Source organism: Wolffia australiana, chromosome 9 (genome assembly GCF_029677425.1).
Source record: "Wolffia australiana isolate 7733 chromosome 9, ASM2967742v1".
In the NCBI taxonomy this organism is placed as follows: domain Eukaryota; kingdom Viridiplantae; phylum Streptophyta; class Magnoliopsida; order Alismatales; family Araceae; genus Wolffia; species Wolffia australiana.
In genome coordinates this window covers 5876692-5902710 of record NC_135843.1, presented here as the reverse complement: position 1 = coordinate 5902710, position 26019 = coordinate 5876692, and the positions used below count along the sequence as shown (strand labels likewise).

Here is a 26019-nt window from a genome sequence, read left to right as displayed (position 1 = left end):
TCCATGTTCAACTGATATGTGAATGAGTATTTGATGGGTTGGGTTGCCCTTTACAAGGCAATAAAAGTCATGAAACTTGACATATACATTGTCATCCATATTTAGTTTGTGAATACACAATAAGGTTTTCTAGTATTCTCAGGGTCATGCAAGATAACTTTTAAATCAATAGTTTTTTAGATGTTGACCTTTTTTCAGAACAAACATATAAATTTTACAACATGTACCATTACATATTTTTAGATGATCACTCCCATTTCATTCGTGATGTGGAGTAATAATGTTTTTGGATGTCACATAGTGAGTTGCTCAGCTGTCAGAGTGCCAAACTTTATATTTAGATAAATTTGTAATGTAATCTGGAGCTGTTGAAACATTTGATGTTCTGTTGGGATTCATTGGTTTCTGGACTTGAAACCTTCTCTGTTCATCAAGGCATTCCTTGGCCTTGTGTCCAAACTGTGAGCAGAGTTGTCACCTGGAATATTCAGATACATGCATGCCTTTTATCATTTTAAAGATTATATTTTGGTTCAAAAAATGAAAATGTTACATAGGTCAAGTTTAAGGATGGATAAATCCTATTTAGTGCAGTAGGTCAACTAATCCACAATTTCTCCTTTTTTTGATGAATTTAGCAGGAATTATGCGTAATTAAGGAAATCAATGTAACCTTTACATTCTAAGTGCATTACAGTCTATGCCGTTTCTTGGCAAGAAAGTTATAAAAAGAATGTATTTTTATTATGAAGATAAGAAAACGAAATGGGGATTTATGAAGCCACTACCAATGGGTGAGAGCACCAATTCCTTACGGCTGTGTTCAGCTGCAATGGTAGAAGGCACAACCACAAGCTTATAGGTAATGTCAACTGCTGCAAGGCACGGAGGTGTAGCATAGCATTGATTGGGTGATGCATGGATGGGAGAGAGGTTAAATCCTTTTCATGGAGTACTTGGGCTCAAAAATTATTTTGGTGCTTCATCTTTAATTTTTTTCCATATGTGATAACATTAGGTGCCTTTCAGAGAGGTGCGCATCATAGAGTGCCAAGGGAATGCAGCCCGCGTGTTGTATCACAAAAAAACAAAGACATAAGAAGAGAACGAACTCGTGGCTGACCTGGCCTAAAGCCCTTTTCAATGAGGGCTTTCTATCAAATGATGTGATTTAATCCTGACCATTTGATTTTCATTAAGAGGATCGAACCTTCATGATCTATCCTCATTTCTTATTCCCCCTTTCTTCTTTGTTCATGTGATGAATCATTGACAATGGTCATTTACATGAACAAAGAAGAATTTTCCAACTAGCAGAAGAAACTGATCTCATGTTGTAGAGGAGCACCAGAGGTCTCGAACCCTTTAGACCAGAGGCGGCTGCAATTTAATCACAGCTCTCAAACCCTCTAGACCAGAGGTCGAATAGTGGAATGCAATTTTGTCCATTACAGCACATGATGTCATCTCCATCACTGGCGAGTGACTTTCAGTAATAGAGATGGAATAAAACAGCCTCCTAGATGTCAGATAATAATGAAATGATCCTAAATCGACTGTGACGACTCCTACACCGTTCCTGCATATTAAAACTTGAATTTGTTGATTGTTAACCCATCTTCCTCACCGAATTTGAAATTGAATCTTGAAACATAAAACAGAGAGTGGACCTGTTTAGTATTTTCTCTTCCTCTTGGAATATCTCGGTCCTAGGTGGTGACAGCCCTTTGACCTGAAGATAGATGAAAGGAGGCTGGGAATAGAGAACATATCTGATGGCTTGGAGTAGAAGAAGACGCTATCACCAGAAGGTTAGAAGCTGTCTGCAACCTTCGAAATAGCAACATATTTTTGTAAGTAAAAGACTATCCTAAACTCGTATACAAGGAATTATATGAGCCCTCATAGTCATAAGAGATTAAACATATAGAATCAGAGTAGGAGTTTAGCACATTAAATTAGAAATTCTCTTTGGCACATTTTATCAACCTTTTAGTTTGAACCTTTGTTCCACAATGTTTTCAGTCATTTTATCGCATTATTAATTGAATAAAAATTTCATAAAAATATCTAATGCTCATAAATCATCACCTATTCCATTGTACTAGAGTTCTACTTAAAAAGTTTAAAAATAACTCAGGTACTTTATTTTAGTGGCTTGCTTTTCTCACTTGCGCATTCCTATAAACATCTTGAATGCCCTCCCTCGAGGCCTAATTAATCTTTCAAGTATTTTTTAAAAAAATTCTCTTTGTTTTTACTTGCTCTATTTAATCCTTCATCTCCCTAAGCACGTCTTTATTTTATGCTCATCCTTTTTCAGAGATATCTTCCTTATCTGGAATTTAAATAATAAATAACAATACAATTTCCTATTTGTTTTATTATCCTAGTATCACTGATCCCTCTGTTCTAACTCTTGAACTAATCCTACCTCTAAGAGCCAATCTCTGCGGACATGACATTGCTTTCATATATAAACCTTTAACTAAAATTAAAATTTCTTAAATAGTATTTGATTGAAGCAAAATTAATAAAAAGACCTATTAACAAACCTAGGCTTGCTTTATCAGCACCATTGTTGGAATATCTGATTTCTGATCCATCATTGATTCTATGGATATTATATGTTCTGACTAAATTTTGATTTTTGGAATCTGTGTTTGACCGTTGGCTAGAGGAAAATAAGTTCCAACTGCTTTATTTTGAAACATCAAGAATGCATTGTGTGCCTTCATGTTAGTTTGTCTGATCAAATTTTAAATGATTAATTATAGTTGATACTAACAAAAGTGGGCACATGCAGAACTAATTCCTCTCAACAAACTAAAGATTATGGATGCTTCATTTACGTCTTGTCCAACATAAATTAAATTGACTCAGAGGCAGATTTAAAATGTTTTTCATACTATTTGGTAGTGATTGAACCTATTTTCACATTGTGGATTTGGGTTGAAGTTCCATCCCTCAGGTTCATTCGAGCCAGAAAATGAACTGTCTAGCTTCAAACTTCTCCTGGGGCCTTACCTTTGCTGATCTGGGGAGTAACAAACTATTATATAGTTTGATGTAGGAATCCCAGTACCTGATTAGCGTTTATCCACCATTTTATAAAATCTTTATTTTCATTTATGTTTCCTTGTGCATCTGCAATGTAGACTGGTAAAGGAAAACCTTCTTTAAATTTAGAAGCTGCATCATTGTGTTTTTCCACATTTGATAGTTGTCTTTGTTGCACTTCAGACTGATAATTGCTACTTTTACAATCACTAGAAGGACTTGACGCATGGTATATAGACAGATCTTAGTTGAAGATCTGAAAATGGAGTGGCAGAAAATAACTTTGTATTAGTAATCTCGGTACCTGCCTTGGCTCTGATACCATGAACAGAACTGAACTGGTTAAAGAAGATGAGGCAAGTTGAGAAGGAAGGAGGCGATAGAGGGAGAACGGAGACATATACTGTTGAAAATTGTTGTATTTCTCCAGACTATTGTTTATACATTGGTTTGTATTTATTATAGCATTTAGTAAAAATTATACTTGGAAATGTTCCTACATGTTAATCATATCTGTTATAACTAAGTAGAATGGCTATATCAAGATGCAGCCCTGACTGTTGAATTATGTCCAATTTATGTTTAATCCTAGCTATCTATATTTAGTCTTCAATCTTGAATCTTATATTGAATCCTAATCTCATAATGTGTATAAGGGGTATGTGTTCAATTTTTAATACCTAGTGTGTATTTTAAACTCTAGGTATTATTCGATTTAATAGTTTTGCTGCTCTTTTTTAATAAAAATGAGGACAATACAGTTGGTTTTCTGAATCATTCGAGTTAACAGTTTTGCTGCTCTGAGTTTTTGAATCCTTGACATAGGATATTTCAATGCAAATAGTGAGGCAATGATCAAGAAAAAATGGGGATCTTGGTGCCTCATTTGGTTATCTTTTTCCTAATATAGTTGCTATGATATTGATTAAATTTGGCCTAGCGGCACCCCTAGCAGTATGTTTTCTGGTGGTATCATTGCCTTTCTTGACTTAGGGAATGGTAAAATTTGAGAAATAGCCAAATTTTCTGCAGATCAGATTTTGGGTGACCCTCACATGTGTTATGGGGGGCCAGCAACAGGCCTGGCAGGCATGCATTAACTTCTTATCATTGGTGTAATAAGACAGCACAAAGTTGTACATCCAGCAAACATATACATCACTGTGGTCAACAACAGGACTTGGGATTATTCCAGGAAAGTCACCACTATAGGGCATCAGGAGCTTTCAAAGCGAGGAAGGAAAAATAAATGGAATAGAGAATAGAGAGATCAAAAGGCAAATGGATTATAGTAGTCTTCCTATAGCAAAAATTGTTAAAGATGTTGCCCTTAAATAGAGGAAATGGGCTGACTTGGTAATAATGAACTTTCCATGGATACTAGAGATAAGATGTTACTTCACAAAATAAGGAAATAAAAACATATGAAAATATTTTTGTTTCTTATTCTCCTTAAAAATATAGGTCAACAATCACCCCCCACCCCTCCCAAAAGCTTGACATTTTGGGCCAAGTTTGTCAAGTCAGAGATCGGTCATGTTATTGTACTTCTCATTGTCAATATCTTGTATATTTTTAGTAATCTTACAGAGCATCTTCTTGTTTTTATCATAAGCATTCATTTGGTGATGGTGATTATTTTCAAAACATTTGTAAAGCCTTTTTCTCTTTGTTTTTTTGTTAGAGATCTTCACCATAGTTCTGATTGGATTGTTCTCATCTTTTGCTCTTCCATAACTTTAAGCCATCTTTTCCTTCTCATAACAAAGTGAAAACAAGATGAATCATTAACCAATGGTATAAATCCACTTACTTGATACATACTCATACTGGAATTATAGCCACATGTCTTCATAACTCGATCATGAAGGCTTCCAGCTTGATTCTAAATCTTGAACATACGGTCTTCCATTATGATGTTACAGGAGTTCTCCTCAAGCTGCCCAAGACTTCTGATGTTAATTTTTTTTCATATGTAGCGAGCAATACCCAGAGTCCATGTTTCTTCACGAATCTCAACTATTGATCCATCTCAAATCTTGACCTTTCCTGTTTTCCTCTAAAGCTCATGGAATAGCTCCATGTATCTAGTCATGTGGTTATTGGGCCTACTGTATATATACCATTCCCTCCATTTTATCATCAGTCACTTGATATAAAAAGGAAATCATCCTCCGTAATAGACATTGGTAGACTTGATACTACCTCCTATTTTTTGCCTCAGCTAGTTTGACATTTTCTTTGTTGTTATCCCAACAACATGTGTAAGAAAAATGTCCAAATTTGTCATAGTTTCAACATCTAATAGTGGACTAGCCTCTATATTGTCTTCACTATTGAGTCTTCTTTGTCGTCTATTGTGACCTTATGTTACATAGACTCAATCATAGGACAGTGTTGATCAATCTGATCTCTTATATGCGCTCCAACCTAAGTACCAATGTGAGAAGGTGATCTAGAATGAGGACTATTCTTGTTCAATCCCACTGTAAGGAGGAATTTACTCAGTTACCTTGATTTGAACTTTCTCGCTGATGGAAATATATGTGGGCGACAAGACAATCACACATGCCATATTTTGTTCCATGTTCATTAATATAACATAAGTATGTATGATGCTTATAATGAAGTTCGTAAATGCATATTAGACTAAGTGAGTTATGATGAGGCTGTAATACAAAGATCAAGAGTCCTTAAGCATGTGTTTTAAATATTCCTATTCAAAGGATACTCGAGAAGGACATTGAACTAGATCCATAGAATAGCACTATCTAGCCTTACTCGTACAATAAATATGGATGGTATTGTAGCCATTAGTGTGGAAACACTAAGGATAGATAGTGAGTGCTTTTTAGTAGAAAGAGTTCACTAAATAAATGGTCTTTGGCCAAGGCAATGAAGTATCAGAGAAGAGTGCTTTAATGATTTTTGAACGCATCAATACTAACTTGGATGATGGATTAGGGTTTGATAGTTGACTATAACCTAAGTCATCTTAGGATTATCAAGTGGATCAGGGACTATACATTCAATGTAACAGATGACAAACATATTCTATGAGTAAGTCGATACACACTCCTAAAGCACAAGCTGTAGCTTGGCACCCCATAGTTGGAGACTCAACATATCAATTGGGCTAAATAGATATGACATTTATTAATTTATACGATGATATATTCATTTATTTTGGTGGAGAATTAAGTTTTTGGGTGGGTGGAGTCATTATTTAGACTAATACATGGGTTTCGAGGGTCACTTGCAAATAGTGCTTTGGACGTTGAAAGATATACAAAAGTTTTGGTGATTTTTATGAAAAATACCCACTTAGTATAAGTAGAGAGGGCCAGACTGAAATTCACTGGGCTAAAATTGTTCAGGGGCCTTTCCCTTCTTCTCCCTTCTCCCATAGTTCCACTCCATGCCGGATACGATCGAGTCGGGGTATCCACAATGATGAAGGTTGAACAGAGGTTGCCATGGTGAAGGAGGAGGTTTGACGTGTTGAGGATCACGTGGATATGTCTACAGGGTGCATACATGAGTGACTTGGCTTGTCTTGCTTGAGGATCCAAGTAATAACAAATGTGATCTATGCATATGTGATTCATTTCAAAGTTTTACTAATGCCATTATATTTTCATTTAAGTCTTCCATCTCAAATCATTTTGAGTATTTCATCCAGATCCTGGCCTCATGAACCTAACACTCACTATAGCCAATATGATTTGCTCCCTACCATCCACTCCCTACCCAATGAAGAGAGATTTAAGAAAAGCAATCTCAAAATTTTATGGCTATGGAAGTGGGTGCCCTCATAAAGAATGATACTTGAATATTTTTACCCCTTCCTGAACGTAAAAGACCGTGGGTTAGAAATGGGAGTCGCAACTATAATTTAGTTGGTTTGTTGGATGGTAAAAATCTCAACTATCACAAAAAGGGTGTGCCACTATTTGAATATTTTCTATGATGGCCAAGTTGGCCACTATTTGAATCCATCCAGCATATGCAGCGCACCTGGAATAGAGATTGTTTAAATATGAAATAAAAATCCACTATTTCATGTGGATTTGGAGGAATAAATCTACATGCAGGTCCCTTAAGGATGTAATTTCCTGGTGGAAATAGGACACATATGTAGGTTAAAGAAAGCATACATGGTGTGACACAATCTCATGTTAGATGGTTTGGGAACTTTTCCTAGGAAATGAAAGAAATAGGATATGAACCTATAAGTGGTCATACATTAATTATAAAAACCAATTTTTGTTTGGACATTGCTGTTCTAATTGCATATGTAGATGATATCATAATTGTAAGAACTATGATAGAAACCTTATTACCAAAGGTTAGAGACTAAACCCTTTCACAATTAACATTACGGAGTGGGAATTAAAATTTCCTACTCTCTAACACTTTTATATTATGTTCCACGAGAAAATATACACTGGACATGTTTTGAAGGTGACAAGAACGAGTAAATATAAACCATAATTACTACCCTTTAACACAAACTAGAAGCTGGGGTTCTGTGAAAGTGTTCTGAATTTCACTCCAATCGATATGGAGCAATACAAAAGGTTGATTGGTTGGCTTATTTATGTGAATCACCCTGACCTAACATTGACTTTACTATAAATCACTTAGTCAGTTTACAAACTGTGGCTTTAGGTAAATTATGGTTAAAAATGGTAATTTAATTTTACTAAAAATTATATCTTCATTTTTTTATTGGCAAAATCACGGTGCCGGGTACGTCCAACCTTACGGTTGTGCCGGTAGACTGATCCATCCGTGCCCTGGATGCCACCCAAGGGGTGTTTATAGATAAAATGTAGTGTTTTTCATCATTTTTGGGCGTGGAACAAGCGTACATGTTCCAATTAGACATGGAGCCTACTCGCCCATGCCCATGTTGTAGGAAGGGAAAGGCACATAGGTGTTACCTAGTGAAGGCCGAGATATGGTCACTCGTGCCAGAAGGAGTTGGGGGAGCCCTCATCACGATGCAAAAGTGTGGAGTGCATAGTCGGCCCCACCGTTCACAGATGTCATCGTGAAGGTGCGCGACTTCACGAACTACCAGGCGAGAGGGTGAGCTCTCCGGCCTCAAGCTCTCCATGCTATCCGCCACTCCCGTGGTCCTTCCTTCAATAGTGTGCTATGCGTACGAAGGGCCGACAAGCCAAGGCGTTCAACGTAATAGCATCCACGAGCTATCGGAGGGAGTGCCTGCCAAGAAAGGAAAAGGCAGGAGGGGGTTTGTGCGTGTACCGCATGGTTGGCAAGGCCATCTGCTGTTTGATTTTCCTCGCACAGCTGGTGACAAATACTAGTTGTGTGGGGGTGGCACCACATGATGTCCTACCATACGCATTGCAGTCGCCACTAGGAGCATTTGCTTGCACGAAACATGTCAACTAGTACTTGTGAATCTGATTCTACGACGATATGGTGATGGTTTCATTCCTCGTATAGGAGTAAAACCATCATGCATCGCCATGGCCTTGGCTACTTTATTAGTTTGTATGCCATAAAAAGAGGAGAAAGAAAAAAGAATACTCCATGTATGATCCTGTAGGATACCACCTCCCCTTGCTTGCCCCGGGTTCCCTTTGGCCGTACCATCCACATTTAGCTTGAGGATGCCGATTGGCGGTGGGTGCCAACTTCTTTTGGGGGGTGTTGCAATAAAGTCTAACTATCTAATAAAGCTGTGAATATTAGAAGAATTTATAAAAATTAATATAAAATTTTAAAGTCAATGCTTTAAAAATGACTCAATTTCGTACATCTAGTCAAAGTCAAGGGATTGAACGAGAAATTAATATCAGAATTTGATGAATTAGTTATAGACGAAAAAATGGGAAAGAGAGGATTTCAAAGACACAACCTGAAATTTAGATGTTCAAGTACAAGGATATGGTTCTCAAACAAATATTTAGGGGGCCAAATGTCAACGGAATTGCATTTATTACTTATCAATGCAAAGAGGATTCACTAACCCACGTACAGTCAACAAATTGATATATTTTTTACAGTGGGAATGTATTGGAAGAAAATTTGATGCTGGATGTTGTCAAGACGTCGTCCGGTCGACACCGAGGGTAGCGGCTCGGTATCAAACCGAGATCTCGTGCGGACAACGACGATCAACGTCGTCCGAATGATGCTAGTGGACAGGTATGAATGATGACGTGGATGTATGAGATCCTACGTATCGTACGTGCGTGCGCCGACGAGTGGTGGGTGCCGTTCCAGAGATTGACGGGGTCGCTTTAAGTGAGGTCGGACGGGCCTCCTGAGCGTTGCCCGAGAGGGTCGAGGGCGAGTGCGTCACCGAATGGGGAATCCCCGCTAGAGTGCTCACACGCGTCGGGTGAACCCGACTCGTACCGGGCAGGTAAGACTCTCGATAAATATTTGTCGTTTTCTCAACCTGTCTCGCTCTCACCTATCTAACCCGAGCACGAAGGAGGCAAATCGAAAGAGCACTGAAGGACGTAAGAGACTTAAAGAGCAGGGGTAGGGGAGTACCTTCGTCGTGCTGGCGACGGATATCACGAATCGGAGGAGAACCCGGAGATAAATAGGAGGTTGGTGATGCTGATGTCTGGATGATGCGGGGGCGGACAGACGTGGTGCGGGCGTCCTAGCGCGAGACCACTGGCACACAAGGGCCGTTCGGTGAGCTCAGTCGACGACGGCGATAGGTAGTGGCAGCGGGGACCGAGCGGTCAGGGTGGTAGCAGTGGACGTCGGTTGAACAGGGCGGTGGAAGTGAACTACGACCGGTCGAGCAGCAGGACGGGCGGTCAACTCCGGGCGGGCTCCGTAGCTAGGCAGAGGCGGTAGAACCAGGTGAAAGGGTGAGTGGGACGGTCGTCGGGTGAGCAGCTGGTTCGTCAGATCGAGGACCTCCCAAACCGTGTGCGTACGAGCCATCGGCGTGGTCGTTGCAGCGGCGGCCAGGACGGCGTGGCAGAACAGGGGGTCGGAGACCGGTGCTGCGGGCGGCAGTGGAGACAGGATGGCGGTGCGGGGCAGCAGCGTCCGGAGCTGCGACGGTGTTGCGGGACGACGTTGATCGGAGCTGCAGGCGGCGGTGCGGGGCAGCGGCGTCCCGAGCTGCGGCGGCGGTGCGGGACGATGTTGATCGGAGATGCGGGAGGCAGTGCGGGATGGCAGTGCGGGGCAGCGGCGTCCAGAGCTGCGGCGGCGCTGCGGGATGATGTTGATCGGAGCTGCGGACGGCGGTGCGGGACGGCGGTGAACGGAGCTGCGGCGGCGGTGCGGGACACGGCGGTCGGAGCTGCGGGCGGCGGCGGAGACAGAACGGCAGCGCGGGGTAGCGACGGCCGGAACTGCGGGTGGCGGTGCGGGGCAGCGGTGGCCAGGGCTGCAGGCGATGGCGGAGACAGGACGGCAGCACGAGGTAGCGGCGGTCGGAGCTACAGGTGGCGGTGCGGGGCAGCGGTGGCCGGGGCTGTGGGCGGCGGCGGAGACAGGACGACAGTGCGGAGCAGCGGCGGCCAGAGCTGCGTGCGGCGGTGCGGGGCAGCAGCAGTCGCAGCTGCGGGCGGCGACGGAGGCAGAACGGCGGTGCGGGTGGCGGCGATCCTCTCCTCCTCTCTCTTTCTCTTCTTCTCTTCTTCTTCTTCTTCTTCTTCTTCTTTCTTCTTCTTCCTCCTCTCACGTACGTGACTCTTCAACTTCTAAAAACGTTATGACTTGGTAGAAAATTCAAGAGTACCTCACTTGGGCGCCCACCCCCCCCTTATATAATGGGTGAAGATGGGCCCGCTTTGAACAACAAACAAGAAAGAAAAAGGAAAATAAAAAAGGGAAAATGGGCTTGTCAGGCCCATGGGAGGGGAAGATGTCCTCATATGGGCTCTTCCCCTCACTACACGACAACAAGGGAAATGACAATGACAAAAGATAAAGAAAGAGAACAAAAGTAAAGATAAGAAAAGAAAACAAAGGATAAGTGGGGTGCTCCGACGATGAAGTGGCGTGCGCGTCATGCCGAGTATTTGAACTCAGGGTCGCGCGTCGCTGCGGCGGCTCGTCGTGTCGGCTGGACATGTGTCGGTGGCAGGCTCGGTGACGACGGTGGCTCCTCGCGTGATGGCTCTACGGTGTCCGGCGATGCTGCGCCATCAAAATTGATGTAAAGTTGGGGGAAAGTAGCTATGATATATATATATATAATATAAATCAAAATCAGGTGGTTCAAAATAAAAACCAACAATAGGAAATATTATTATTCAAAAACTAGAAATTAGATCTTAAATCAAGTATATATCTGGTTAATCACCTTAATATGGAGTTTTGGATTCTTCTAGTATATTCTCAATGACTCTACTTCCTCTTTTGATCGATAGAGGAGATGTTTGGAGCAAGATGAGCATCACCAAGTAAAAAATCCAAATGTCACTATTTTTACATAAAGAAATAGATCTACTTACCTGATTAGTTGAAAATTTTTAGGATCTACCTTCTTTGTTGGGAGATTTATGTCATTTATAGTACAAATTTCTGGCATTCTAAGGCATCGACTACTTGTTAACATTGATGGTTTAGTATAGATTTATGTTTTTGATATCTTTAAATGAAATCGATTGGTCGATATTATACTGCATGGGACCATGGGAGAGGCCCTGGCCTTCACATCGTGGGGTCAATTAGATCTTGACCCAATGTCTCACATTCTTCCACGTGTGCCTGAATAGAACTTCGAAATAAGAATCCTGTCTGGAAAACTTTACCTTTTGGAAGAGTATACAATTAATGTACTGCATAATGTTTTGAAGTAACCTATGCAGGCTACCTATGGGCCACGCCTACGTCATTTAGGTGCCATGCTGAGCCCATGATGCTGAACTAGCTTGTAGAAACACCACCAGGTATCCACATCAAGGTCAGCTTCTACCATGGGCCTGCAGCTAAATTTATTTTATCCTTTTTAATGGCGCAGCACCAGTTGCAGCACTGGAAACATCTTCGGAGACGTCACCGTCGCCCCTGACACGTGTTCAACCTGTTCGTCAAGCCAAGGCAATGGTACGCACGCCCGGATTCAAATATCCCGGGTAATGGACACTTTATCATCGTCTTTACATCTTCGTTTCGTTCGTCGTTTTGGTTTCGGTCTTCGTCGTTTGTCATTTTAAAACAGTCATGGTCATGTGTAAGGAGGGAGGTTCATCCTATAAGGATCTCCCCTCCCCCTTCTCTCGTTCCCCTGTCCCTCTTCGTCGTTTTCATGTCCTTAAGGTCATAAGTCTAGCGTTCGTTTCTTTATTTTTATGCTGCTTTTGTTCTAATGGGCCGCCCACATCTCCCCACCTATATAAGGGAAGAGTGGGTGCCCTAAACTGTACCCTTCGTTGAATTTTGAAAGAAAGAAGTTTTCTCGTTGAGAGTTAGGGTTATGACCCCAGAAGGAGAAGGGAAGAAGAAGGAAGAGGAAGGAGAAGAGAGAAGGGAAGAAGGGAAGGGAAGGGAATCTTGGAAGTTCGTCACCGCCCTGTCTCGCTCGAGCCGCCGCCATAGCCAGAGTCGCCCGTTGCACCTGCGCCTTCGCCGCGCGCTAGTGCTGACTGGCCGGGCCCGAAAGCCGCCGCCAACCCCGTCCTTCCATTGCGCCGCGCTGCGTATGTACCCTATCGGTACGGTATCGTCGCCGCCGCATCGCACCGCTGCGAATCCGCCTCGCTGGCCCGACTCATCGCAACCGCGGCTCCTACACCGCGCCATGGCAACCGCCACTGACAACGCAGCCCTCACCCGGCCGCTGCTCCCGTCCACTCCGACCGACGCCTCTCCTCTGGACACAACCCGTCACCACCCCTCCCCCCTCCCGTTACAAGTCTCAGGATCGTCCTGCCGCCATCGAGCCAATAGTTGCAGCACAATTCGACCGTTCCCCATCGCGCTGATCAATCTTCACCCGTTCGCAGCTGGAGTTCTCCTGAGACGTAACCAGTGCCGCCAGTGCACTTGATTCCGCGGGCTCGCTACCCGTCGCTGCCTGATTACTGCAACCACGCCATCTCACCCCGTCGTGTCGCACGCCTTAGCTGCGTGCCTCTACTGGATCACGGAGACCGTTGCGCCCTTGCCAGAACCTACGACGTGGGCCCGCGTTGCACCGTGCTCTGCCCGCGGATACTGCACCCCGTTGCACGCTTGCTCCGCTGCCAACGGAACCTGCACTGCGTTGCTGTCAAGCCGGCACGCTAGCCGCCATTTGGCCGCTGAGCCCCTGTCAACCCCACTATGCCCGGCGTCCGCCTGCGTTCCGGGACACCAATCACACGCCACCAGTCCTCGGCCCCAAGACGACGCAACCGCCCTTTGCCCGAGACTGAGTGGATTACCCCCAGACGGCTACGAGGTACGCCGTCCTGTCCTGCCCTGTCTTTTATTTCTTGCAGTGTTGTTTGGGTTGCCTCCACTGCACTCGGGTTAGACGTAGGTGAGTGTGAAAGATTGAGTGAAACTACGTTGCACTTGAGCGTCTTACCTGTTTGGTACGAGTCGGGTCCGCCAGTCCCGTGCGAGTACATCCCGGCAGGAGCTTTCCCATACGGTGCCATAGCATCCTCGTCCCACCCAGACGAGGTTCAGGAGGCCTACCTACCATTCTCAGGCGACCCCATCAATGCCCGGACATCAGCCCTCAATTGCTTGTCGGCAGTCGCACGTACTAAACCCCCATGCCCGTGCATTTCATCGTAGGTCTTCCTCGTAGGAAACCCGTGTCGGACGACTTCCTCGGAGTAGACGTCCGACATTGTCTCACTCGACACCGAGTCCAACACCTCGATGATGGCAGGACCTCGCCCCGATGTTGGCCTGCATCACTTTTAGTCCCTAAAGTATTATTAAATTTACTAAGGGATTAAAAGGCTAAAAGGATTCGAATATTATTCAAGTATTTGAAGTTAGGGAATAAGGGACTACATGATCCCCAATGGAAACGACTTTAAAGAGTCAATTAATATATGTCTTTGTATCTTCTAAAGTACCATGTGAAGCATAGCAATCCATAGGTTGAAAATTCAGTTGGGATTAATTTCTCTGTGATTAAGTAATATTTATGATGACATAGTTAATTAATCTAGAAGGCTAATAAAGGTTATTGGGCCATTGAAGTTGTTAACTAGACTTTTACAGTGGCTTCTAGATGTATTTCAAGTTTAATTTTTAAGAAAAAAGTTCAATCTTAGACAATTTTGGGGGTTTTTGCTCCATAGCCATTGCTACGCTGTCCCAATCTCATTTGGAGTGAACAGGAGAAAACTAGAGAAGGACAAAGAAGGGTAGGTACCTGATCAATTGGGGCATGAGAGAATTTATTTTTGGGCCTTGTCAAGAGGGATAAATTTGATGCATTGGGGAGTACATGAATACATCTAGAAGCCACGCACAACTTCAACCCAACTCACTCAAGGAACTTAGAAATCGTTGATGTAATTCATCGAGAGGTGATTTGATCATCATTTAGCAAAGGTTGTTATGATTGTGTTTAAAGTATTTCATCACGCGACTTGCTTTAGCTTCACCCCATTCAAGGCTACAAAGCCCATTGAGAAGGTGATTTGAAAGATGTATCAATTTTGAGTGTATGTTTGCATCTACACCAAAGGATTTTCAATGTCCAAAGATTATAGTTACTTTGGGAACATTTGAGATATCTCAGACGTGGAGCCCCTAGAAAGATATCAATCTCCCCTTTCTTGGGGATACATATCTAGGTTGAGTTTCACTCCTCGAACAAAAGTTGGCATATCCAAACATATGCCTCTGTATGTGATAAGCCAAAAATAGGGTTGAATTATGCAATTTTATTTTTCCTTATCATTGATTTTAGCTTATACAATAAAATTTATAAAACCTTATCTTAAGATGTACAATGATAAGTATAGGTATCGTCCAAGGAAAGCTAGTAAGGCAATTCAATTAGTAATCTACTTGAATAATTTGACCCTAATTAGAATTAATTTAATCTTCAATGAAGATCAAATACCGAAATAGATGAAGAGTTTAGAAAGGAGGGTAGAAGAGATGGGAAGAATAATAGAAGTAATGATCTCTAAATAGACTTCTTTGATCCCATAAAAAGGATCAAAGGAGTCAAGAAGAGAGGTTAAGAATAAGATTTGATTTTGGTTGTTTTGGGGAAATTGGGTATACAAGTTGACTAACTACTATCTCACAAACACAATCTAATATATCCTACTAACTAGATTTTTTAATAATTTTTTTGGTCCGAAATTTGCAATTGGAATAGTTAGATCAATTCAATGCTCACTCCTCTTAATCCTATTAAGGACTTGTACATTCCTCTTAAGCCTAGCGATTTAGAAGTTCTGACCAAGATCAAGAAGAATAATAAAAAACTTCACTAACACATAATCCAAATCACACTAAATTCAAAAATAATGAAGTAAAAATTACCAAATAGGGTTGATCGAGGATGTAGCTCCTCTCTGTCTTTCAGCAATGAAAGATCCCCTTCCAGAATAACCTCCTCAACTCAAAATTCTGCTTTTATACTTAGGTTAAATGGTGAAAATTACCATTCTATCCGCAATTTCAAGATCAAAATTTATTAATAAATGAAATCGAACAATCGGAGACATTGGATTAATTTTCATTTATTTTAAATTTTTTTATACACACAATCATGTGTCAATCGCTGATTGGCTGGTACATTTTCAAATTCCTTTGGCGCCTCCTCTCTCGGCACACCACATACCCCCTGTCAGAAATAAGGGAAGAGAAAATAGATACACGCAATACATTTGAAAAACACTTGCGTGTACATTGTTCCTAGCGCCGCCCAATTCGAGTTTTCCATGTCACCAACCGTGCATTGTTACTTACAGAACAGAAGAGAGATTTAGTCCGTCGGATTCGTTTCCGCTGGAAAAGATCACGCCCGTGGCCCCGCCAAATTAAGGTCTTGGAAGTTTGCGCAAAAGTCCCTGAATTAGTATGTGGGCTCAAATTGATGCTGCCCAAAAACAATTATGTATATGCTCCTCCGCTTTCTCTCTCCTCCATATTTCCTTAAAATACCCCTACAAAACTCCCTATTCATTTGATGTAAAACCTGAAAATATTTTAATTAGATCTTTAGGCCTGCAAGGGGCGACAGAACGCTGTTTTAAGGGCATAATTGCAGCAAAAATTTAAGAGAAACTCCTCCGACTTTAGAAATTGCTTGAAAACTCCTATTTTTCCTATAAATATATCTTTTATCTATTTAAATATTAATTTATTCCTCAAATAAATTTCCAAAAATCCAATAAAATTTTAGAAAATCTATAAAATTTAGTAATTCATCCCCATATTAATTAACATTAAAATTATTTTTGAAACCTGCCATTTTCATTTAAATGGAATTATTCTAAGCTTAAATAAACTCCATAAAATTCATAAATTAACAAAAATTAGGGAAAAATCAGAATTACTTGGAAAAATTAATTAACATGTAAATATTTGATAACAACCCTATTCTATGCTCTTTTCCACTAACTTTGTATCCCATCTTGGAATTCTACTCCTAAGTTGTTAACAGCCTAGTGACTCACCTTTCTTTGATATATTCTTGTTCTACATGAGTGTGGGACAGAGAGTTAGAGTATAGTCAAGATTCTTGGAGAAAATGGTCCACTGGGCCACTGGGAGAAGTGGTAAAAATTACTGTTGACCATTATAGTTTAATCCTATTTATTGTGTGAAGTCATATTATGCATTAGTCTTACAACTCTTTTGTTTATTTGACCCGGTTCTTGAAATAGGCTTCAACGGGCTCGAAGTAGAGAATTTGTGTGTATGAGCCTTATTTTTATGGTATGGGACATGGCTCAGATTTCTGGTTATGGTACAAGAAATTGCTTGAAGTTATCATCTCCACCCATTTGCATCTAATATTATTCACCAAAGTTCTTGTAGTCAGTAAATACATAAACAAGAGCTTACAAAAATAGAGTAGAAAATTATCATTTTCGCGTAAATGGTAAATAGTGAAAGGGAAAACTGAAATGATTTTTGGTAACACAAGTATTATAGGATATTTTTATTGACTTTAAACAATTGGAATCACTATAATTAAGGTAGTTTTTGTTACAGCTTGCAATTTAATTGTAACAACAGAGTTTATTAGAATAAGATGTTGAAGTTAGGATGTAATTGGGATAAAAAGATATACTCAACTGAAAACCTTTGCTAGAAGATGAAACCCAAGTGATGGCCAAGTTGATAAAAAGAGGCCCAATAGACGACAAGATTATTCTTAAAGCCCTTTCAAAGCTTTTTAATGACAGAATCAAGTAAAGGCATAGATTATGGAACTATCCCAAGTTTCAAGCTGAAAAGACTAGGTTTTTTTTTTTTAGTGCCCAACCATACAAATAACCTACCAAACTGAAGAGCATTACAATATAATCTCTCAAATTATGGAAAGCAAAGACCAAATGAGGATCATGATCTTGAAGATGCACCAATCCTCTTCGTTGACTTCGTCTTCCTGCTATCCTGAGTAGAATATTCCACCTCTTCTTCGTCGACAATAATCACGTTTTCCTCAAAATTCTCATCCCCATCGTGCTCATCCATTTCCAATTCCCCATCGTCATCGTTATCATATCCTTCATCATCATCGTCATAATCATCTTCATCGACATCATCATCACTAGAGGCGCTAGGTCGGAATTCTATCGACGGGGGGCAATCCTGAGTTATGGCTTCATCGCGTTTAATCACGAGATGCCTGATGATCCTCTCTTCTCTATCTAGCATGGTCTTAAATTCATTAATCTGCCCGGCTTCAATCTCGAAGTTCATCAGGATGTAATTAGCCATCTTAGCCTTCTGTATCTTATAGGCCAGCTTCTGCATCCCCCAACCGTTAAGCCTCCATATCTTGCCTTTCTTTTCCCTAACAAAATCTTTGACTTTGTCGACAATTGCTTTGACTTCTTGGAAGTTTTCTTCGTGGATGAGATAAACCACCTCGTAGTGGCGCATTCTCTCCAACTTAACATCACTCTCGAGCTGGAGATTGAGAAACTCCAACAGCTTCTCCTCTGATGCATCTGCAAACTCAGGCAGGGTTGCATCATCTCCTTCAATTTTTTTCTTCTTAAGAAGAAAATCTTCAGGAAAGAAAGACTCGTTCTCCACAGGAAATGGGCTGTACCCTTCTGCATCTGATCTACCCTCCTTCTTTGCCCTAGAAGACACCTGTCTCTTCTCAACTGGGTTCCCGCCATAGCTGAGGGAGCAAGCCCATCGAGTAGGCAAATCTCTATGGGCCAAAGAAGAATAGCAACGCTCAGCCAAAATCTCTGCTTTATGCCTCAGACATGGGTGCTTAGCTACGGCAACTGGGTGGCTGTTGAACTTGGAGGAGAAGTGGGTAGAAGGGATGGCGAAGGGAGGAGATAATCTCCCCATGACTGCCTCCATGAATGCAGCGAAGAGCTTCGAAAATTCAGAAAAGACTAGTTTAACATATAGTATGGAAGGGACATGGATCTAGGTCAGAGATTATGTAAACCTTATTATCCAAACCTGTGGAATTAAATCCAAAAGCTGGGAGTCGTTGGGAAGTTCTGAATAACCTCCTTTCACTTATCTGTACATACCATTTTAGAGTTTGGCTTGCAACTCAATGCTGGCAGCCTGGTGCATCAGATTATCTTGATGCATTCTTGTTCTTCAATTGTGTGGGAGAGAGGGTTCCACCGTGATCCACATTTTTGGAGAAACGACAATACTCAGCTTTGGGATTAGTGACTAAAAGGTTTACGTCATCTCTGGTATCTGTATTTCATATTTTTACATTTTCCTATTGAGAAACACTTCAGTGCATAGAGTCAATTTTATGGACATTGAATGCTTGAAACAGTTTTTCATAGAGAGGAAGCTGATAATCAAGTCACAATTGATCTAGAAAAAGGATAATTTGATTACATTCTGGGGAACTTCTTCCACCATTGACTTTCTCATCGGGAGAGTCTAGTCAGGACGTTCACGTGCCTAGTACCAACATGATCAATGTGATGTTGGATCCCCTCTTTTTACTCTCGAAATATTACTGATGATCTTGTGGATCTCCTCACCATCAAACCACTCTAGTGGGATGATTGGAATGACTAGAATGGAAGAAAGGGCAGGGGGAACCCAGGTTTGAATAGCATGGGCACCAAAAAATGATGCCCCCTTTATTTATCCTCTTTCAAAGGAAATTTCATAAAAAGGATCATGAAAAATCCTAGAACTATGATACTGAAGGGAGGATTAACACTGAGTTATCTGATTATGCATGAGAAGACTCTGATTTCTCAGTGATTATTTGAAGAAATGGATGAGTTAGAGCTTAATCCCTCAATAGGATCACACCCTGAGAGATGAGATATTCGGGCTGAAATGCTTGCCCCTTTTTATCATGATCCTTGTTGGCACGAGTCAAGAACTTTAGGAAAATAAAAAAGAACCTTCCATAAAAGGCAAAAAAGGAGAAGCCTAAACCATCTTCCATTCATGAGGGGCAAGGGAAACCCTATTTAAGTTTTGGTGTGCACACTTGAATGACAATGATACTCTCCCCTTAATACCTCCTCCTAGAGCATGGACATTTTACCCATGCTCTGTGTTTTGGCTATAGACAAGAAGAAGATCAAGAAACGAAGAAGACCTCACCACATTATTTTGGGTTCTAGAGGCCTTGACATGGATGAACAAATCAAAATATTCTGCAGCGGAACACTTAAACGTAATCGAATGGCATCAATAAAACCATGAAACAAAGAACCTTTGCACGGATTGCATTGATGATTTCTTGGATCCTGGAGTGTGATAAGTCAAGCTGCTCAAGTGTGCAGCCTCTAGACCTCCACGCGATCCTCAGCACGTTGAATCTCCTCCTTCTCGTTGACGAGCCTTGTTTAATCTCCATCATCATCGTTACGTCGTCTCGATCGCTTCGACGATGGAGGGGTGTGGGGAGAAGGGAGAAGAAGGGGAAAGACCCCTGAACAATTCTGGCCTGGGTGAATTTCGTTCAGGGCCTTCCCCTATTTATACTAAGTGGATATTTTTCATAAAACCCTCAAAACTTAAGTATATCTTCTGACGTCCAAAAGACCATTTGCGTGTGACCCTCTAGGCCTATGTATCAGTCTAGTTAATGACTCCAGCGGCCCAATAACCTTTATTGGCCTTCCCAATTAATTAACTATATCAACATATAGATTATTTAATGTCGAATTGATTTAATCCAATTGATAGGTTAGTCTCCAACATGTGTGGTGAGAAGCTACACCTCGTGTTCTAGAAGATACAAAGGAGTGTGTATTGACTCACTCATGGAACATGTTCGTCATCGGTTATTATGTACGTATAATCCCTCATCTACTTGATGCTCCTTGGATGACTTAGAGTATGGTCAAATGTCAAACACTAATCGGTCATACGAGTTAGTACTAATGCATTCGGTAATCATCGGAGAACTCTTTTATGATATTTCATTGCCTTGGCCAAGGAATTCATTGCATGCTCTTCCTTGTGCTATGAGCTCTTATACCAAGGGTGGATGATCCCATTTTGACCACTCAATTGGCTTCGTGAACTTCTTGATGCACCCAAACTAAGACCGTTTAGAATCCCAAGATTAGAAACTCATTGGTCATAGTCAAAGTACAACAGGTTGTCCACAAGACATCTTTTGTGTCTCAGGTCTAAGGACCACTTACATAACCGTGACATAAATCAACCTGATTGACAGTTCGGTACAATACCATTCAGGGATTTGTACGGATCAATTCAGTAAACTCTTTCCACTAAAGAGCACCCACTATTTATCCTTAGTGTCTCCACACTAATGGCTATGAGACCGGCCATAACCATCATATGAGTGAGGCTAGATAGTGTTATTCTATCCGGATACTTCGATGTCCTACTCGCATATCCTTTGAATATGAATGTTTAGAACAAATGCTTAAAGACTAGTGATCTCCGTATTACGATTTTCATCATAATTCAGTAAGTCTGATCATGTATTCATGGACTTTATTATAAGCACCACACTTGCACTATAATGAATATGTTGTATTAATGAAGATGGAATGAGATGTGGAATGTGTGATTGGCTTGCCGGCCACATATATTTCCATCAATTAACTTATCAAAATAAAAAATCTAACCGAAGGGGGCATGTTTGAAGTGTTTTTCCCTTTCTTCTACACATAATTTTAGCAATCTAATCGTGTGGGGAATAGACAAAACTACATACATTTTATGGTCAATCCCACGCTTGGATTTCTTGATATTAATATGATGTAGGACATCGTCGGAGACGTCCTACGGCGGGAGTGGCTATCCGTCCATCCTTCTTGGGGATGATCATCTTGGATGGCGCGTCCTGTTCTGGGTGGGGTGTCCCTGAAAGGTCCTACTCGGGGGTCCTCAATTTGATGTGGCTGAGGTGTCGCTATCTCCACGTGGTCTGCGCTCCACGAGGTAGTCGACGAGGCATTGCTAGGTCGACGACTGGCGGGCAGGGAAATCCGCTGGCCGAATGACGAGACGCGACGAATGGTACGGTGGCCTACAGCGCCCAAGACGGCAATGGCGGCGGTGGTGACGGGTGGAGGTCGGAGGCAGAAGCGGCGGCAGCGGCACAGTGGCGGCGGTGGCGATGGCGGTGGCGGTGGCGGTGGCCGGGATGGGCCACGGACGGGGTCGTGGCTAGGCCGCGGTTCAGGCCGCGGGCGACCACGGTTTGGGCCATAGGACTGGGCCACGCTCCTTGGTGGCCTAGCCCAGACGGCCTACTGGACCGGTCGACAGCCCAATAAGGTTGGCCCAACAACGGGTTTAGGGCTGACGTGGCCGCGTCTGGAAACACATGCCTGACCAGCTGAATCAATGCCTCGGGGTGCAAGCAGGGGCGGCTAGGGCAAGGCCCGCGCCTCGGGGCGCGCGTTGCGGCACCTCGGGGCGCCTGGTCCAGGCCGGCTGGGCCTAGTGGGCCAGACTGGCTGGCGCCGGCCCAATAGGCGGCTTGGCCCTCTAGGCCGATCGGTGGCGCGGCTCGTGCGCGGCGGATCAGCGAGGCAGCGCAGCTCGAGCGTGGTTGATCAGCGAGGCAGAACGATGGCACGGCTCAGCGCGGTGGCTCAGCGGGGTGTTGCGGCTCTGGAGTGGCGGATCAGCGAGGCGGCGCAGCTCGGGCATGGTGGCTGGGCGAGTTGGGGCGGTGGCGTGGCGCGGGCCACACGGGCACATCAGGTGGCACTGCACGGCTGTGCGGCATAGCGCGGTGGCACCCGTGGCGTGGCTGTGCGGCGCGACACAGTGGGTGCGCGCGGCGCGGGTGGGCGGCGCGATGCAGCGGACGCTGGCGGCACACTCGACGGTTGCAGGCACGCGCCGGCGAATGCCGAAAGGGAGCACACACTTGCGTCGGCCGGAAGGGACCGGTAGCAGCGGCGGCGCCACCTACTTCAACTCTCTCTCTAACCTCTCTTGTTCCAAAAATTTCTATCTCAAAGACTTACCTTCATCTTAACCTAGGGGTCCTTTATATGGGCCCCATGAAGAAAAGCAAGGAAAAAACCCTACTAAAAAGATAAAAATTTAACCTAAACCTAAGAAAAAAAAAACGTAGATAGGTTGAGGGCTTCGCCATCACAATATTTAAATGTTGTTGAATTAAAGCCATCTGATTTTTTCTATTTTTTTCTCTCCTTCAGATGTTAAGAACAAATTTAGGTTTTTTTCTCCTGATTCACCAAAAAATGTATGTTTAGTCTTCTCTGTTGTTAGTCAGACCACCCTTTGAAAATTTCGGAGGCACGTGTTCTCTACGTAATGAAATATCGGAATCATTGTCTTGTAATTAACAATGCAATATTCCTCATGGACGGTCGAAGGCCTGCCACAAGTCTGAATATGCTGTAGACATAGGTGGGCATTTAATTTGAAAGTCAAGGTAGTATGTATTTTTAATTTTCCATGACATTGGAATCCCACATGAATTTATTCTCTAGAAATGACATTTTTTATTGGGTCACATGGGCTGTCATGATTTTGTTTGCAATCAAGAATCCTTCTTTCTCTGACCTCTTTCTTGTAAGACTCAAAATAAAATAGATCAATAAATCATAATTGGTATTTTAATGTCAAATTGACGTGGCACGTAATCATTACGTAGTCAATCACTGATTACATTACTGTTAAAATAAGTCACTAACACATTCCAGAATGACACATCATATTTGATTTAGTTTCATAGAAAAGTAAAAAGACATTAATAAATCAAAAAATATTTTTTCTGACGTGTAAAATCTATGTCTTAGTACATCTGAAGTTAGAAATTTCTGGAAAAAAATCCAGAAAAACTAATACATGCCTTTAGTAATTCAAAACAAATATTCTCCAACTTGCAGATTTGATGTATCAATGAAATCAAGCTCAGGGGAATTACCATAGAATGCTGTGAAAAATTTAAAATGCCACCAAAGTCCATTTGAATTATTTTTAAAACATATATACAAGTAGGAGGCTTTCAGTGCATAAATTTATGATTATAGATGTTAATTCTACTGTAATTTGCTAATTATCATACCCTGCTACAAAAATATTGCCAGTTCCTTAGGAATGTATAGTTAACTTTTAATAGGTGACCCATTTCATCCATGAGATCAAATGCAATTGCATGAAGTGTTAGAAGTACAATCACATATTAAGAATCAAAATGCTCGATGACAATTTGGATTTTAACCTTTAATGAATATGAGAAGAACTTCCTGGTTTGGGCAGAGGTAATGAAGTGTGTAGAAAGATGTACTTCTCTCTAGATATGGTCCTGTGATCCTAAGGTGTCTCACTTTTGTCTGTGTGGTGGACCTCCTTCCTCTCATATCGAGGGAACTCTCTTGGGTAGCTGGCACCTAGTGCTTAATATCCGTTGCCACATTTTCTCCAATATGAAAACAGAAGGGAAAAAAACTCATCCTCCTATTGAGCACTAAACATCAAATTTCATCCTAATTAGACATGGTTGGTGAGGATTAAAAACAAAATGTTAACAAAATGTTAACAAAATGTTATAGGAATTAATAGCTCTTTATTTGGAGTTCAACAAATAGTGACTTGAATACAGTGAACACAGGAGGATCCAGTGTTAAACCAGGTAGCCGGTGACTTATTCCTGACTTAGAATTAGTGTAAAATATAAATGTAGGTAACAAACCAATTGAATTCAGATACCGAGTCCATTATTTCTGTTTTCCTATGGTTTTGAGTTTGCTGGCATAGGTGAATGAAAGACATTCAATGGAGTGGTTTGTTCTGTCATCTTGATTTGATCCTCTTCGTCACTCACTTCTATAACCTCACCAAAAATAAATCCTCAGAAGTGATCACAATTGATCCAAAATTTGCTTGTATAGCCTCGTTTCACGACTTCTAAAACCTAGTATTTTCATAGTAATCTAAGCTTAAAATTAAATGGAACAGTGTTAAATGATAACAACCTTAATGACATCCTTAACTATCATGATAATTCTCAATTCACAAAATTGATCTACAATCCAAAGTTCACCCCCTTCCCTTCTGAAGTAGAAACACAGTATCCTCCACTTTTAGTTTATCAGAAGGATTCTCCAGCCATGCACTCAATGTTTTGTTCTTTTTATTAACATGACGGTAGTTTAGCCATTTAGTTACATAATAGAAATCCATTTTTCCTAATTTTCAAGCTCTTATTCCCATAAATGGATGCCCAATAGCCACATGTTTTTTTTCTAATTCTATAAGCATCAGTTCAATAATTCATTAGTAAGGCAATCCCATTAAGAAGTCGAGTAACACTTGAACCATCTTTCACAGACCACAAAAGAGAAATTACATCACACTTTCAGTATCCCTCTTTGCATTTAGGAATGACCCGTGTACTTTCGACATAAATTCTGGACAGACGTACATCCCAATTTCATAATTCTCATGTGAAGCATTTCAAATCTCTTTGAATACGCATAACCTTCTAAGAATTTAAACTATCTGTGTGATCAACTAGTATAGTTCAAACACCATTCCTAGTATCGTTCAACTAGTATCGTTCAACGACCACTACATTTATGGAGGTCTTTGTTACAGGTTCCCATTCCTTGATGTCAAACACCATGATATTATGAACATAAACACTGAAGGTGTAAGCCTTCTAGATATTATCTTCCAAATACCTCCGAAAATATAAAACCCCACCGAGCGTAATATCAAGATTATCAATCATCATAAAAGAGAAATTTGAGTATTTGATTGGGATACAAAACATAAAAATCGTTGAGCAGTGCTACAGCTATTTCTGTGGTATGGTACCACTAAATGTAGACTGTCGTACTGCCAGGAATAATTCTGAGCATGTATCCATTGAAAACGATCATCCCTTAACAATCCAATTTCATGAGAACATTAACAGAATTTTGAAAATATCAAATTAATTTTGTTGTATAAAAAAATTAAATGCCATGTACAGAGAATAAAAACCAATCTGAGATGTTCGAAATGAATCCTTTGTGCAAATGAGATCGCCAAATTTGCTCGAGGGCCATGTTGGAATGCAACAGTCTTAGCTTCACCGTATTTAATGAGAGAAGGACAATCATAAATGAAAATATCATTCTCTTTGAGGGACGGTTCGTTCTATCTGATCCAATGTTAATGATTATCCTAACAAATCGGAGAAGGATGGACCTGACCCATTTCACAGACTGCGCAGCTCATGAGAACTCTTAATAATTATAAAACATTAGTTTTCGAACATTAAAAGGAATACAAATAAATGACTACCTTGAGATAAGACACATTTTCATATATATTACTCCGCAGAATTTATCCTGGAGAGGTTTTCCCTTCACCTCAATGAATAGATAA

At 41.5% G+C, this 26019-nt stretch overlaps 1 protein-coding gene across 1 annotated transcript; it reads right to left on the bottom strand.

The window, feature by feature from the left end:
• Positions 1 to 17559: 17559 nt before the first annotated feature.
• Positions 17560 to 18534, bottom strand: LOC144707375 (protein REGULATOR OF FATTY ACID COMPOSITION 3, chloroplastic-like). Its single transcript, XM_078580479.1, has 2 exons — positions 17772 to 18534; positions 17560 to 17726 (listed from the first exon to the last, which is right to left on the bottom strand). Exons 1-2 carry the CDS (start codon positions 18532 to 18534, stop codon positions 17560 to 17562), a joined length of 930 nt encoding a protein of 309 aa, XP_078436605.1.
• Between the last annotated feature and the right edge of the window lie 7485 nt (positions 18535 to 26019).